A 17273-nucleotide genomic window follows, 5' to 3' on the forward strand; every position below is an offset into this window, starting at 1 on the left:
AATTGAAAGGGCGAGTAAGGGGGGGGGGGAAGGAGGTCATGAATGAAAAGAAAGCAACGGTGTCTGAGGACAGGAGTTTGTTAAAAATGCTACCCCTTTTGAGCACTTTAAATTACACTTCTAAAGAAAAAGGTTAACTAAAAACGAGAAAATAATGCAACCGGAGGCGATTTTGCAAGTTGGCAACATTGTTTTTTTCCTGCATGCGAATCCATTGAAAATATCGATTTAAAGCGAGGCGAGCTGTTTCACAGCGAATCGATTGTTTTACTTAAATTCAAATAGAAGAAAATCAGTGTTGCCAACTCTCAATAATCGTCATCACAATCGTATACTTATGTATACTTTATTGAAAGGAAATTATAAAACTACTGAGGCACTTACTTCTTTCAGGACGGGATCTTGAATTGTTTCTAGGTCCACACTACCCTCGTACGTTAGGTAGTAGAAGACATTACACGCTCGAACAGCTTCGGGTCCTATAAAAAAGAGATTAAATGATAAAACAAAAACGAGACAACATAAATATAATACTTTAAGAAAGTGGAATTTGAAAAAAAAGAAAAGAAAAAAAAAAGACTTTTAACATAGAAAAGTAGCGAAATGGAAATATCGTACCTTTCTGTTTATATCCGAAGATGAGATCGATCCATTGGTGCAGCTGACACGATACAAATTCGGATTCTAAAGCCTGCGAACATAAAAGAGATCGTCAATGCCGTTTGAAAAGAACAGACTCCCTTCAAGGACAGGAGAAATAATAAAACATAAACAAAGAAAAATCAAGCACTTTGACTGATAAACTATTCTTCAGGGTTGCGGCCTTTGCGATGGGCTTTCAGTTCACATTTACTGAATTCAGGGAGTCAAATCGATGGAAAAATTTAAAAAAGAAACAAAAAACGGGGTAGATAACTATTCGAGCTTAACGGTGTGGTTTCATGCCTATACTATAATGTGGAGGCGTTTTTTCTGATTATCCGCTTCATCCTAATTTTTCAATAAAAACAGGGTGTCTAGTATTTTTTAATTTTGAAAAATCCTGATATTTTCCTGATTTTTCCTGATACTTTATAAAAAATTCCTGATTTTTTCATTTTGAAAATTCCTGATATTTTCCTGATTTTTCGCGACTCCTGACACGGTAGGCAAAAATCAGTAAGACTTTCTCCGTTGAGGAGATTCGCTTAAGAAAAAGTTGATAAAACGTCCGATTTTTCCGATTTTCCTGATATTTTCCTGATTTTTTCCTGATCGGCCAAAATTCCTGATATTTTCCGGTTTTTCCTGATGCTAGACATCCTGATAAAATACATGCACGAAAAAATTTCTCGCTTCAAGGTGCTAAAAATACACCAGATAAGCCTGAAAACTGAGTTGGTTGCATTTAGAAAGTTGTTGAGGTTAAAGCTGCGCTCCAAGGTTCTCCTCCTGAAAGGAGGGAGGGAATGAAAAGCACTATATGAAAATAATGAACGTACCATTCTGTTGATTCTGATGAATTCTTCTGGTGTAGAAGCCCAAGGCGGTAAGGCAACATTGCCGATTGGTTTCCCGTCTTCGCCATTGCCAAGCCGGTAACCGTTTACGTTTACTAACATTTCGGGTAGGAAGAACAGTTCCGGTATGAGTTCCTGGTCAAACGAAAAGTGAATATAAAATATTATTTCATTTCTTTTCTCCCTCAAAAAAATTAATTATGACTAATTTTGAGAGAGTGAAAAGATACGTTCCTAAGTTACTTATGTGTAACTCATAGTTACTTTTAAAGTTAAAAAAATTACAAAAACAAATATATAAATAAATTAATAGATAGATAAATAAATAAATAAATAAATAAATAAATATACACCAGCTCCTCAAAAAAACACCAATGTAAAGATCAGTGTGTTTGACGGCTTATAATGGTCTGGTCAGCATAAAGACTATTTGTGTCAATACTCAAAAAAAATTTAGGGTGAAGTATTTTCGTCAAAATTATGAGTGGTAAGTTACTGAGATGTACCAACACATAAATGTAAATATGATAGGAAAAGATTGGAAAAGAGTTTTCCACGTGTGTCTTTCGCATTTAATTCTACTATTTAAAAGTTGAGTAGTACCATGCGAATAGGATAAAAGCAATTCATAACCGCCCGTGAATTTCGTTCTTACCTTCACATCGGAGGTGTCTCGTTGACAGTTCTTCCAGGACAGAGCAAGTGAGGAGAAAAGTCGATTCGGGTGATCGAATTTTCCTCCTTGTAAGGCTAAAAACATGGTAGTGAACGGCTCCTGGAAAGAAAATGTCGAACATGAAACATTGAGAGCACTTTGAATTGTTGCCCTGAGGATCACGATATTGTTCCCTCGAGAAAAAAAAGCAAACCACTTAAACCTGGAAGAAATTTCAATTTGTACGCCGTTTTGAAATTTTTTTTTTCTACCCTGAAATTATTCTGGTAAATTTCTAGATTTTGAATCCTTCTGTATCGCTCCATCATCATTTTTTTGTCTCAGAAAATTCAACCACAATAGAAAGTTAGGTGCTGGTTTTAATATAATAAGTAAATATTTTCATGGTAAAGATGAATTTAAAATTACCATTCAATACTTCAGGTATTGAAAAAACGATGACTTTCTTTTTCATTGCAACTTTACCACCCCTCGAGTATGCAAAGTACTTCCTTCAATTCACGTTTTCTTTAGACCTATACTGATTACATTGAATGTATGAAACACTGGGTCCGACTCGCGCTGCGCGCCGATATGTTGACGCGCTTATCTACCCAGTACGCAGTGGCGTGGCGTGCTTTGCGATAAATCGATTGATCTGCCATGTAAACCTATGGAAAAGGATCGATAAACAGGGTGTTCGCAGCGAACACCTGGACGTATTTATGCTAAAAGGAGATATGTGCAAGTGGAAAGATGGGGTGTGCTCGTTAGTTGGGTCATAAGAAACAATGTAAAAGTGGATATAGCTCCTTTTGAGAAAATTGAGAAGCGGGATTTGACATTAAATCAAAAGGAGCTAAGCGGCAAAATATGCTAACTCATGAGCCGCGGGCATGGCAAGAGAGCCTTGTGCACAGGGCTCACGAGTTACAGCGCCCCGACGACCATCTCCCCGTCGTTAGAGTGCGCACTCATTGCCGCTGACGTCACTGGCGCACAATATTCCCCATTCATTCTTATGGCCCGACCACTAACGAGCACACCCCATCTTTCCACTTGCACATATCTCCTTTTCGCATAAATACGTCCACCTTAATAATCGATTCTGTACCACAGCTACAAATGAGGAAATATCGATAATCGATCATTCACGCCACGCCACTGGCAGTACGTCGCGACCCACTCCTGCAAAATATTTCATCTCGTGCTCAATTAGTATCCGATTGAATTCATATGTGGTGCGATGATAATTGAGGATATGAGGGATACGTAGAGATGTTTTACGAAAAAGGACATTTCTTGGGAAATGCCTTTTTTGGACCTAACGCCTCACAAGTGAGCTAATTCTGAAAAAAGTTGAAGCTTACCACTCGAATGAGCCAGTTGAGAGTAAAGGCAGAGGTTGAGTAATGAGTCCCGTAATGAAACGGGGGGATGGTGTCATGTTCCCAGCTGGAATATCGCTCCTCGAAGTAAGCGCGTCTGCTTGGATTCAGCGCTCCGATTGGCTGGAAAAAAAATTCAATTATTCTAGCATCTTAATCATCATAAAACACACGTCGGCATTGAAAGTACTTTTGGACAATTACCAAAATACAGCGAAAACCCCGTAAAAATGCGGCTGCTTGATGCTCATTGATGACATATCATTGAGCTACCTTAAGGGGAGTTTAGTGACCGACGTTTGTACCTATTACTGATTCTTTAAGAATTGACTTTGCGAATTAATCCGATTATTTTTGAATTATGAGAGCATATCATTCAGTTACATGGCCATCATCGTTGAACTAATTTAATCTCGCATAAATGTTGACACTTAAGCAATTCATCTATTTTCAAATTCGATTGAAAACCAGCCACGTTCTTCTAGTTTTTCCACATAGCGTCCATCAGCCGGATTTTTCTTCTTTTCAATCATATTCTGAGGTTTGGATGTGATTATTCTTTTTGTCATTTTCATGCAATAAGTCAAATTAAGATATTTTCTCCAAAATTGTCTGCAATTTTCGTTACGAAGATTTTGAGACCTTAAATGACAGAAAATAGAGAAACATCAAGCGGGCGGGGGAAAACATCTGTCTTCTCAACTTTTCAACTTTGTGAACATCCCTGTCCCATAAACTAACTGCGTTAAACAGGTGGCAGTCCTTACCTTTGAAAGATCTCTGTAATTGGTGGGCAAACTCAAGTCAATTTCGTCTGCTTCGTAGTTGGTGAGCACCCAGGGAAACACAGGATATTGATTCAAATCATTGTAGGTTCTTCCTGCAAACAAAGAGGGTATTCACAAGTTTAACAAGATGAGTCTACAATAATAAATAAATGAAAAAAAAAACCCAAGATTTCTGCACAGGAATGTTGTGACATTGATTTTCGACAAGATTTCACCCAAAGCTTCTCTTCCCAAAAAATTACGCAATCTCTTGAAGAGAAAAACTAACTAAATTTTAATTTGTCAAGCTATGTGTTGAAGACTATTGTATTAGAATGCAATTTAAGCCCATTTTTGGACTAAAAAATTAACCACGTCGCACACAGGTGAGTGCTCGATGGTGGAAAATAACGGTAGTGGTTATTAGTCAGTTCATGTGTTATGGGTGCCTCCAAAAAAGTCATGGTGCCCAGTGTTCAACTCCCGTCAGCTTAAACGCGTTTGGTGGGTCTGATTGTCACCGCAGTGACCAAATTCACACCCCTTTCTTTTCGTCGTGTTGAATGAATCCGACTTGGACGTTCCAAGGTGCCGGTGTTAATGAACTACACCGAGAAAACATTGTTCAATTCCTCTTTCTTCTTATTAAGAAAGCTCTCGGTGACATACAAACAAACTTGATGTACACACGAACAGCACTAAGTACATGTTGCGGTCTTAGCTGTCGCTTTTTTTTGGCAATCGGATTTCGAGGTGCATTTTTTCTCTTAAGCCTCCTCGCCGCAAACTCGAGGCGACAAAAAAATTATCAAAGCTAGAGCGTGAGGGGCGCGGGGGGTGGGGCGCCTGAGTGGTCTCCCGAGGGACTCCACGGAAACGTTAAATTAATTGTATAATAATATCGTTCCGCGACGGTGGCTCTGTTGACGGTCCGTCGCGGTATTTTCAGAGACAATCCCGAATCCGCTCTTGCCAAGGGGGCAGAGTCCCCTCCTCCCCCCCCCCGGCCCCCGTTCACCCCCCTCGCGCCAGCGTCTCGGCACTTTAAATTAAAACCACTTTCATTTCCAACGCAATTCACTCGAGTTTGCTTAGCACCCCCTTGCCCCTTCAGAGAGAGACCCTGCTGCTAGATTGTGCGCAATTCACGAATAATGGGAGAGATACCACTGCCGGCCGGACTCCGCCGGACCCCACATTTTCAGTTTCGTTGGATGAAAAAAAAAAAAAAGCATACACGGTATCTACTAAAATTTAAATTTGGATCTTCCCGATATTTTTCTAGAAATAATTTAATTTTATATTTTTCTGACATTTTATACGAGATTTGTTGATTTTCCGCGCGACTAAATTGACACTCGTTTGATTTAAACGATCAACATATTTGATAAATTGTATCGAATTTTTGAAATGCTTAAAACACTCGAAATTTCCAAATCCATGACCAATTTTCTTAATATTTACCTGATTTATCAAAAAAACATCGAATTTCCTTGTGAATACCGGTTTTTCCGGATTCTACTGACGGTAAACACCATATCTCTGTTGCAGCAAACTGTGGGTTTTTTTTTTTTTTTTTTTTTTTTGAAGGGGGGCTTGATTTTTATATAAATTTTGTTTATATAAGAATTATATAAAATGTTATAAAGTTTATATAAAAATGAATTCAACAAAATTCCTCGACTTTCCCGGGTCCACCCCAGATGTTTCAAGAGCGTATCATATTGTATGCCCTCCATCAAACGTTACGTCCTATCATATCCCCGAATCAGAGCACTCCAGTGATTCAAGAGGAAAACAAAGAAGTCACTGAAACCATCCCGTTGGATTCCAGGAGCGACGTGACAACTGCGCCGGGAATCAAAGAGAATGAAATAATTCAATTTCGTGAAAATATTCTTGAGCGCTGAGTTGAGGTTAGCCTAATTCGACTTGACGCTGATCTACAGCTCCGGTGGTGCGCGGCGCGGCGCTCACAGGCCGGCGCGTAAAAATAGCGCCGGGGGGAGGGGGAGGCGAAAAAGCCCGTGGAAGGCCCCGGCTAAATATAAGAGCTTCCCAGGATTGATAGCCTAGGTGACCCGTGGTGATTGCATTGTCCGGAACATTAAGTCCACTCAGTCTCAATTAAGAGAGCACGGAGATCCAGGAAGTTTAGGAGAGAACAAAAATAAACAAAACCTAGCAAGAAAACATAATAAACTGTTTAAAAATTAGTCAAAGTGACCGTGAACGGGTAAATCATAGGCGGATCGGGGGGGGGGGGGTTAGGGGGAGTGCGCCCATCCCCTCCTTCGTTGGCCCGAAAAAAGGAATGGAAAAAGGGAAGAAAGAAAGGAGGAAGGAACGGCGGAAAGAAGAAGGAAGGATGCGAATTATACTTGGTAATTATTCATGAAAAAATTGACTCAAACTGCTCAAGCTAAATAATTTTTCTAATTTCTAATCATTTGCTTTTTTGGGGGCGGGGGGAGCATCCCAGACCCCCTTTAGGCCCCTTCTTTTCCCGCTCGAAGTTTCTAGGTCCGCTTATGGGGTAAATGAACACGCTGACAAGACGAAATTTTGCAATCAAAAAGTAATATTTTAGACCCATGTTACGAACAACATATGTGCTATTAACGCACAAATTCTTCCTCTCCTTCTTCATCTTCCTCTTGTTCAAAGAGTGTATCCGCATCAAAGGCGGATCCAGACACTTCAAACGGAGGGCAGAAAAGAGTGTTGGGGGCTTCTCCGGAGAGTTTTCAAAATTTTAAAGCACCCAACGTGCAATTTGAGTAAATTTCGTCATGAAAAATCACCAAATATAAAGGTCCTTCCTTCCTCGTTCCTCTGTTCCTTCCTTTTTTCTTTTGTCCCTTTTTTTCTCCTTTTTTTCGGGCAAACGTAGGGGGGGCAGGGGGGCAAAGGCCCCCTACATATCCCTCTGAATCCACCAACAGTCCCCATTTCCACACGAGCTCTGCAGAGCAGAGAGTTATATGGACTGAAGGGTTTATTTCTTGATGCAGTTCTGCCAAAAGAGCGTTGATTTTTCGTCTGGGTCTTGTCTAGGGAATAGTGACGAAATAGACGCCACCCGAGGCGAGATTGACGTGGCGCGATTAGCAGCTTATTAAGAGCAATTGCCGACATGACGGAAGCAACTAATTACTGCAACGGGAAACCGAAAAAAGAAGATGATGAGGAAGAAGAAGGAGGAGGAACGAGATGTGACAGCGGAGCGCCACGGCGTCTTGTCGCTCACTCCCGAGCGCCGGCCGAACGCAAGACTGAAATTTAGAATTGAATCGGCATCCGTTCCGGGATGGGGCTAACAAGTAAAATATATACGCGAGAGCACAAATGAAAACCAAAACAAACGAGAGGGCTCCCTTATCTTGAATGTTGCCGAATCTAAAAAAGAGAAGAGATCATTTTTTTATTAAAAAGAAATTTAAAAAAAAAGTTAACGTACACTTTCAATCATTTTATTTTGTTTTCTTCTTGATAATTAATAATTAGCTAATTTTGTTTTCTTCTATTCGTAAATAAATTCGGACCAATTTGCACTGATGCATAAAATTTTCTAGGCTCCAAAGCATCTGATGGCTATAGGGCACCAATAGAAAGTTTTGACATAAAATTTGAAAATGTCAAGTATAAAGGGCGTATTAAACTGAGCAGGCGAGAGGCAAAAATGCAAAAACCGTTTGGTAAAAATGTGGCCAGGAAATTGTTTTAATATTTTATTTCACTTAATTCTTTACTGAACCAAAAACGTTGGGGGACTTGCGACCCCCGATCTCTTTGCACAGTGAGCCACTGACTTTTTATTCTTATGCTTTTTCGGACGTCATAGGATCAGTCGCTGGCATAAAGAGGAGAAAAAGGCATGAGAAGGGGGGGCGCTTAAGGTCGGCAACCCTGTGCCTTTGAGCTACTCACAGTTTTCAGATGGGTATCCATTACTCATCAGAGGTTCGGAGGAGGGCCTCTGGTTAATGAGCTCCGATGACAAGCTTAAACACCGGTTGTGGGCCCCAGCACCGAGCGTGGGCCCCCGCACAGAGGGCCCAATACTGCGGGTACCCTAACTGGCGAGTACTAAAATTGCAGGTGAGAATTTGTGAAAACTTAAATGGCGTTTTATGTGTTTGCATTACAGAGGCATTGCTCTCCCTTAAAATTAGGAATTGAAAACATTATTTCGAAAACATTGGTATTTATGTACGAACGGATATTGATGGACTGATTTTTTCCTCATAAAATTCTCCAATTTCCGTGACATTTTGGGAGACATTTCTACCGTTCAACATTTTTTGGATTATCCTAACATTCTATCATTGTTATCCTCATGCAATACATGAAACTTCAACATATCAATTTTAAACATACTAATCTCCTTTCACAAGGATGAAAGAAGATGAAAATGTTTATGATGTAAGGACGAGTATATTTCAATCCTAACAATCTGATTCAATGCTCGGGGCCGTATTCACACAGTCGTTTCTTCTTTCTTGCGTAACTCCTGTCGATAATTTGAATTCATAGGTTTGCTGCCCTTTGAGGCCCTGAAAGCTCCATGACGTGGATTACATTTTGCAAAAAGGAACCAGGCGCATTCCAATGTCGCTAATATTGTGCAACTTTCCTTACCCTCCAAATCTAAACTGATCATCTATACACATTTTATCTTTACTCTCAATATACCGTCACCTTCCCGGCAAAGTATCACAAGCGCCATTTTTACCGAAATTGAGTTATGAATAGTTCCGAAATAACGAGATGCATTTACATACGAAAATAATCATTTTTTTTACAACAAATATGTAGAAATATGAATAAAAGTCGATTAAAGTTGATGTACTTTCGTATCACAAGCGCCATTTGGGAGAAAAGTATCACAAGCGCCAAGTTCGGCAACCGCCTACCTTTCTGATTGTTTTACAATTTTTGTCACGGCAGTCTTCGGAATGACTTGAAACTAAATTATTTTCGCATGTAATTACATCTCGTTATTTCGAATATAATATTTTTTTAGACTAAATATAAATAAATATTTAAAATACTCCATTGAAGTTGACGAACTTTCGTATCACAAGCGCCATGTAAGAGAAAAGTATCACAAGCGCCAAGTTGGGAATAATCGCTCATCTTTGAGATTGATTTTCGATATTAGTATCAACAACTTTTGGAATGACTTGGAGCGATTCGTCACTTTTCGGCCGAAGTATCACAAGCGCTATTTTTATTAAAGTTGAGTTATGGGTAGTTTTGAATTAATAAGATGCATTTACATACGAAAATAATATTTTTTTTAGATTAAAAATGAAGAAATATGGAAAAAACTCCGTTAAATTTGATGGGCTTTCGTATCACAAGCGCCAATAGATTCTCAGAGTGCCCCGAGAAGCCGATATCACAAGCGCCAATTTTCAAAGAAAAACCCGTTTTTTTAAAGAAATTTTATTAAAATTCGAAGCAGGGAGGTGTGCTGGATCTATATTTCAAGTTTCAAGCCAAACATCCGTCTTTTACGGTCGCAATTCAGTTTTTTGTGTCTCTTGAAAAGTTGGCAAAGTGGCGCTTGTGATACTTTGCCGGGAAGGTGACGATACAATGTATTCAAGAGGAAAATTATCCTTGTAAAAATGATTTTTTTCATTATTTGAGTAATTTTGTTGCATAGAATGTATGTTGCACAATCCTAGCAACATTGGAATGCTCTTGGTTCCTTGTTGCAAAATGTAATCCACATAACCTCAAAATTACTGACATGTCCGTGCTATTCCTACACAGGCACTCTAGACCTCCCTTAAACACCTTGTAAACCAGTACAGGGCCTCCCAAGGAAAAAAGTACAGTTCAAGGAACGAAAATGAACTCGGCTCTCATCAGCCTAGAGCGCGGTCCAAATTCAGGCGAATCCTGACCCGGTGAGCGGCGGCCGGGCCGACAGCGAGCGTCGCGGCCCGCGGCCCGCGGCCGGGGCCCACCCCTCCCGTTGGCCGGCCACGGCGGCGGCACCGCGCCACCCTCCGCTGCGGGCTCCGGGGAGTTCCGGACGCGGAAGTTGTTAACACGAAACATAAACAGATCCGATGATTTTCGGTCCCGCTAATTCGTGTGCCCACTGCCCGCCCTCCCCGCCGCCCCCGGCCGAGAGCCCAATTGAATTCCGCCCGATTTATCAACTCCGCTCCTCGAAAAGTCATCGCAGTTGCGTGCGCTTTCAGTCCTGGGGTTCTTCGGCCCCTATCCGAATTATTCTTTCCCCGAGTCGTCACGAAGAAGGAAGGGGGGAGGGGCAAAGCGCTGGAGAATGACGAAACTCACTTTCAACTTTTCCTTGACATCCCGATTCTTCGTAGCGTACCTTCAAGATGCACTGAAAACCCACCGAATAGTATGGGACCGTCCCTAAATTACGCAATGCTTGGGGGGGGGGAGGAGGAGGGTCGAGAAGACTTTACACTATTTCGTTTTTACGTGTTAAAAGATAGAGGTCCACGTCACAAGAGCGTTTCCAGGAGGGAAGGGGGGGGGGGCAAAAATGCCGAAAAAGTGCGTTACGTAACTTAGATACGGCCCTTGTGAGATCGGATGTTCTCACCATCTATCGTTAGTTATTTTATTTATAGACATTCAGCATTCTAGGCTATTAACGTCTATACAGAGAATTTGGAAGGTAGGTGTATACACAAAAATTTAGATTTTTACTATGTATTTCAGTTGCAATGCGTACATGCGCGATCCACGGCAACTTTATTTTTAGGGAGAAACAAATGTCAACATTTTGGCTTAACATTTTTACCGAATGACCATGTAATGGCAGGGAAAAATCTAAGATGTGGTCAAGCCATGATATTGCTTTATTTTCTTCCTAGAAGGAGAACAGCTCAAAAATGGTGAGATAAATACACGTGATTTTGGGTTTTCATCATCTTGTTCAAACCCGGCTCGACTAAAATGTGTGATACAACTATATCAACTCCTGGGCCGCTCAAATTGTATCCACCGAGTTGAAGGCGAACTTGGTTTCTCACTCTCTTTTACAGCTTTTCTGTTATTTACGAGTCAGCGCGATGGTGGTGCTGATTTCCAACTTTTGCTACTATCTTAATGTCAAAATCAAAATATTTTACACACGAGAGAATCGAGAAAAAGTTACTGAACGTTTCGCTGCGACGGTCATTGAAAACACAATAACAATTCCAACGAAAGTAACTCGTCCCTGGACATTGCGCTAAACTAAATTGTGTGATACAACTATATCAACTCCTGGGCCGCTCAAATTGTATCCACCAAGTTGAAGGCGAACTTGATTTCTCACTTTCGTCTTCAGTCATCACGTGATTCAACGTGGAATCGTTTGTTGCTTGTTCACTACAGCAGCGGACATGAATGAGATTCGATCATTTGATTCTGAAGATATAGTTCCGACTTTCCTATTGTCATCAAATACGAGGAGTAGAAAGACTTTTATGCACGGAGAAAAAAACCTCGTACGTGGGATCCGAAGTTTAGGTCATATGGATCTCTCAAGTTTTCGGATTGAGCAACTGAACACTTTAGGTCTAGCTGTCAGGCTCGGATCACACATCTGAAACTTCAGTTCTTACAGCTGAAGTACTTCAGAAGTGAGAACCGAAGTTTTTCGGATGTGAAAACCGAAGTACTTCAGATGTAAGAACTGAAGTTTCAGATGTGTGATCCGAACCTCGACAGCTAGATCTGAAGTGTTCAGATGCTCAATCCGAAAACTTCAGAGATCCATATGACCTAAACTTCGGGTCCCACGCACGAGGTTTTTTTCTCCGTTTGGAAGCCGTAGAAGCCCGCTTCTGATTAGTGCCGGATGACATAATTCAGTTTGAAGTGAAACCCGAGTCATTTTGAATTATCGGAGAAGTTGCGCGTTTTGAACTGTATATTTCTCAGTTTCTGAGTTACTTTTTCATGTTTTCACTATGTGCACCGTGTTGTACACGTCATTTACCCTCTGTAAAATGTATTCACAAGTCAAAATTCCCGCATTTTTTAGTGACTCAATCTTTTCGTTCCTGTTTCTCCCTTAACCATGTAGTGAAATGAGAAACGAGTGACTTACCTGCAATGGTGTTGAGGAACATGAGATACTCGAAGGTAGAGATCTCCCTCTGCTGCCACTTGCGGGTCATGTTGGAGGAGCGCATGAGCTGCCTCGGGGACATCATCGAGGCCCGGCGGGTTTGCGGGATCCCGTACTTGATACCCACACCGACCCGCGGCAGGGCCTTGATCACCCGACGCACTGTCGCCTGGTCCGGGAACGCCAGCATGACCGACGCTGAAACACAAGAATAAAATCACCTATTAAACCACGAGATACACACATAGAGATACACTCTCGATTACATAGAGTCTTAATATACTGAAGTGAGCTGGGATCATGTTCTGGTCGACGAATTCGTCCAAGCCTGGTGCGCGCCGAGATTCGGTCACTGGCTGACTATCTTTTCCGCACGAAGTATATTTGTGGTATTTTTTCGATCATCGTTGCCGCACAAAATCATTTTTGCATAGATAATTTTCTGTAGTATGTGGCAACGTTGAGGAAAATGTGTAGCGTATTTAAGAAAGGTGAACGAACGAAAATGATTTTGTGCGGCAATGATAATCGGAAAAATTACCACAAACATACTTTGTGCGGAAAAGATATTCTGCCCGGTCACTTTTTCGACACATTTTCAATCAAAAATAACGATGTACAACGATGTGATTAATAATTCGTAACATCTTTGTTTACATCATTACACTGTTACATGTTTGATAAAACATAAATGTGGTTAAAAATTTAAACTTCCATCGCCGCGCCGACCGCACTGTGTTGGCGCAATGCGTGAGGTATTCATGCAGTCTTGTGGGCGCTATGTATTTCATGCCGATCGCCGCGCCGCTCCGTTCGAGGTCAAATTGCGTGTTTGGTTTCTCTCATAACTCGACTAATTAAAGGTGTTGTCTCTTGTATCACCGAAAGACGACAAAATTAGAAATTACTATACTTTTTCTCTCAGGAAATGAGAGATTTTGTCACCTTTTCTCGTTTGTACTTTATTTTCTGAATCCGATTGTTTTCTCTCATTTTTAGATTACCGACATTCAAAAATATTGCAAAATTTGCCGCTCCTCAAATTTTGCCGCCATGGGCCTCGGTCCATGTGGCCAACCCCTTAATCCGGCCCTGGAAAACAGTTGTACGGACGTTTATGCAAATCTCGAGGAATTATCAGCATAGCACGAAGCAGATTCCCTAAAAATTTAAAAAAAAAACTCGTTTCCTTGCAAAAAATCAAATTGCTCAATTAAAGATTTTATGCAAATCTCGAGGAATTATCATCAGCATAGTACGAAGCAAATTCCCAAAAAATTTCAAAATAACTCGTTCTGTTGCAAAAAATCAAATTGCTCAATTAAATTTGACAGTATCTGATGTGGCTTGGCTACTTCCTGCTGAACGCGGTCCGAATCTGGTACACATCCTCATGGCGACAGGGCCGGAAGGCCCGCGACCCCGGGAGCACGGCGGTCGAGCGAGCGTTTATAAAGTTGTTTAAAGTTGATTAAGCTCAGTGCCGCGCGGGTAACTCGGTTAGCGCCTCGCCGCCTCCCTCCCTTCCTCCCTCCCTCCCCCACCGTCTTTTAATCGAATCCCTGCAGCCGGAGCCGGGCCCGAGTGTGAGTCAGCATGCAGACATCAACATCCCTGTCGCAAATCAGATTAGAATCGATCCGCGCGCCCCTCCCCCTCGCCGCCGCCCCTCCCTCGGGTCACGCTTCGCACTCCGCCGGCACCGGCCCCAGGCCCATAAATCAGGGCCCTTCCCGACTGTTCCGTTTCATTTGTTTATTCATGCCGTCAAATTTATGTCATAACGTCCGCGTAATTGCTTTTCCGCGTCGCGGAGCACTCAGCTCTCGAGAGTCGAGACTCTTACCCCGCGACGATTTGGTCCTCGTCCGAGTCGCGGTTGACCCTTGGAGATGGTTCCGGATAACCTGTGGTGATTGCGGAACTGCATCTATGGGCAGAGCGTGGTCATCTCTGTCTTCTTGATGCGGGAAAGCTCCAGTGGCGAGGCATGCTTTGCGATATATCGACTGATCGGCCATTTAAATCGATGGAAAAGGATCGATTAACAGGGTGTTTGCAGCGGACACCTTAATAATCGATTCTTTACCATGGCTTTAAATGGCATAACAATGGATGTATCGCAATGGAGATGTTGCATGTGTGCATGAGGAATTTGCGATTTGACTATTGAATCTGATGTAAAAGTTCGCGAGAAACACGATGGTGCCACTGGTTTTCTCTGAAATCAACTCCCAAGCTCAAAAAGAGCTCTCAAGTTGAGGCCAAAATGGAGGGGATATCCCACCCTACCCTGAGAGTTCACGTCTACAGATCAAAACAAACTCTCCATCCAAAGATAGGGAGCAAATACATTAGCAGGGTTGCCGTGTTTTCAGTTTTGGAGTCCCCAAATAAATTGGCAGCCCTGTCAATGTATATTTGCTCCCTATCTTTGCATGGAGAGTTTGTCTTGATGTAGACGTGGACTCTCAGGGTAGGGTGGGATATCCCCTCCATTTTGGCCTCAACTTGAGAGCTTTTTTTGAGCTTGGGAGTTGATTTCAGAGAAAACCAGTGGCACCATCGTGTTTCTTGCGAACTTTTACATAAGAATCAACAGTCAAATCGCAAATTCCTCACACATGCAACATCTCCATTCACGCCACGCCACTGGAGAGCTCCGTCGTTTAATAATGGGATTGTTGCAAACTCAAGCTAAGGCAAGAATGGGCCTGATGCATGCTAAGTATACAGTCATATGAAAAGTAAAGTGTATTTCCATAAGTGGACTTGCACGAGATTCATGTTGGGCACATTGAAAAAAGAATTGAAAACCACTCTGAGGAGCACATTTGGAACCGTAGACGGGTGTGAAAGATACTAGAAGGTCGTAAGAATGAATGGGAATCATAGAGCACCAGTGACGTCAGCTTCGACGACCGGGTCCGGGAACACCGAGGACATTAACGGTGGGGAACTCAAACTCAGGAGCCCTGTCCGCAAGGCTGTTGTCACATGCCCACGGCTTACGATTTAGCACATTGGCGCTTAGTTCCGTTTGATTTAATGTAAATTTCCATATTTCCATTTTGCTACAAGTAACAAGGAACCACGCCCATTTGTACATTGTTTCTAAGCAGCTCAAACGAGCACACCCCATCTTTCCTGCCATCTCTAGTTCCTCTTAAAATCACTACATCCATTTCACACTTTGCCAGTGCCTCAAACGTTCTTTTTCGTTCTTTTACCGTTTTCAAACGGTAATACGAGTATCCATGTAGGGACCCGTTACTCCCCCCTCCCTCCGAATCCCTCGTTTGGATATACGGCATCACCACACCCGCTATCATTAGCCGCCCAACCCCTCCGTCCATCCACGCGGTAGCAAAAAGAAGCCACTTCCTCAGCGGCGCGATTCCATCGGAGGCCAATAGAAAGCGCGCTTCCAGCGAGGAGGCTGAGCGGACGGCGGCTCGGCCGAGAGTGTGACGAGAGTGATTAGTTGGCGCTGAGAGGGTCGTTGGGAATGTGTCGCGCGGAACACCTGTTGATCGTAAGTCAACATTCGCTACGTGAGTTGCATTGTTCGTCCGCCGCGCCCCCACCCGGGGGGACGGGGGGTGGCGGAGGGGGCCCAAGACGACGAAGACGGACTCCCGACTTGGGCAGGTCGCCGTGCCGCGCCGCGCTGCGCCGGGGCCACGTGATGTGACAGATCTCGGATGGACGGTCGCCGCGCCACCGGTCCCGGTCGGCCATGAGAACTCCGCCGCCCCGGCCGAGAGGGAAATGGAAAACTCGCGAGTCTGCTCCCGCCGTTGTCGTACCTGGAGAGAAAAACCGGGGCAGTGCAGCATAGAGAAAAAAAAGGAGGTGTTTGCATTTCGGGCATCTTGGATTTTTTTGGTGACGTAGGTCGGTACAGCGACTTTTATCATCAATTTTCTCGGAAATGGTGTAATTTATGGAAAAAAGTCATTCCGTAAAAAGTGCTTGAAATCATATCATGAGTTAATTTAAGCCAAAAAATGGGACATTATGGTTCGTTTTTCATACTTCGAATTCCAGATTTCGCTGGCCAGGTTGTACCGACCTACGTCACAGGGTAAAGAAATCTCAAGATGCAAACACCTCCTTTTTTTTCTCTATGCAGTGCAGTAGCTTTGCAAGACTTTCTCTTATTGTTAGAGACACGTACTTAGCAGTGGCGTCGCGTGCTTTGCGACGTATCGATTGATTAGCCATTTAAACCTATGGAAAAGGATCTATAGATAGGGGATTTGCAACAAACACCTCAATAATCGATTCTTTATCATAGCTTCAAATGAAAATATATCGAAAATCGATTATTCACGCCCCACCACTGGTACTTATACTTATTGGGGTACGTTTTCGTGAAGGATTCGATCGCAAAGTCGCTTTTTAACCGGAAAAATCGATGAAATCGAATCGAACTTTCAACCCCGATTTACGGGCCGATTCTATTTGATCCTCGAATCGGCGGAACCCTTATGTTCTTTCTCCCGCTTAAGACTTTACTAGAGGGGAAATTCGCATATTTTACCGTGGAATAAGGCATTCTGCCTTGAAATTAGACATTCGGTTGAAGGGAAAAACGGAGTTTCGGCTGTGAGGCAAAACCACGGGATTGCTGCAAATAGACAGTGACTTGGACCTCTCTGCATCCCTAAATGCACTAATAAATTTTGGACGGAGTTAAACAAAAAGGAACCAAGCCACATAAGGATCGAACCGAGAAAAAGAGGTTTAAAGTTTGGCTCCTGCATAAGACTCAATGTAAAAGATAAACTTCAAGTTCAATTTCTGCAAAATTTGCTCCAACAAAAACTTTGAATTTTTGGCGAT

At 42.4% G+C, this 17273-nt stretch overlaps 1 protein-coding gene across 10 annotated transcripts in view; it reads right to left on the reverse strand.

Moving 5' to 3' along the window:
- Positions 1 to 17273, reverse strand: part of rg (A kinase anchor protein rugose) — a 466509-nt gene that overhangs the window by 25816 nt on the left and 423420 nt on the right. For all 10 annotated transcript variants that reach the window (XM_072299875.1, XM_072299877.1, XM_072299878.1 and 7 more), the window contains 7 exons: positions 12405 to 12623; positions 4310 to 4422; positions 3525 to 3665; positions 2155 to 2274; positions 1482 to 1634; positions 619 to 691; positions 385 to 479 (listed from right to left, as the gene is read on the reverse strand). In XM_072299875.1, the coding sequence (XP_072155976.1) occupies positions 385 to 479; positions 619 to 691; positions 1482 to 1634; positions 2155 to 2274; positions 3525 to 3665; positions 4310 to 4422; positions 12405 to 12623 (914 nt within the window). The remainder of the gene's footprint in view (positions 1 to 384; positions 480 to 618; positions 692 to 1481; positions 1635 to 2154; positions 2275 to 3524; positions 3666 to 4309; positions 4423 to 12404; positions 12624 to 17273) is intronic.

The sequence above is a fragment of the Bemisia tabaci genome, chromosome 4 (assembly GCF_918797505.1).
Source record: "Bemisia tabaci chromosome 4, PGI_BMITA_v3".
In the NCBI taxonomy this organism is placed as follows: Eukaryota; Metazoa; Arthropoda; class Insecta; order Hemiptera; family Aleyrodidae; genus Bemisia; species Bemisia tabaci.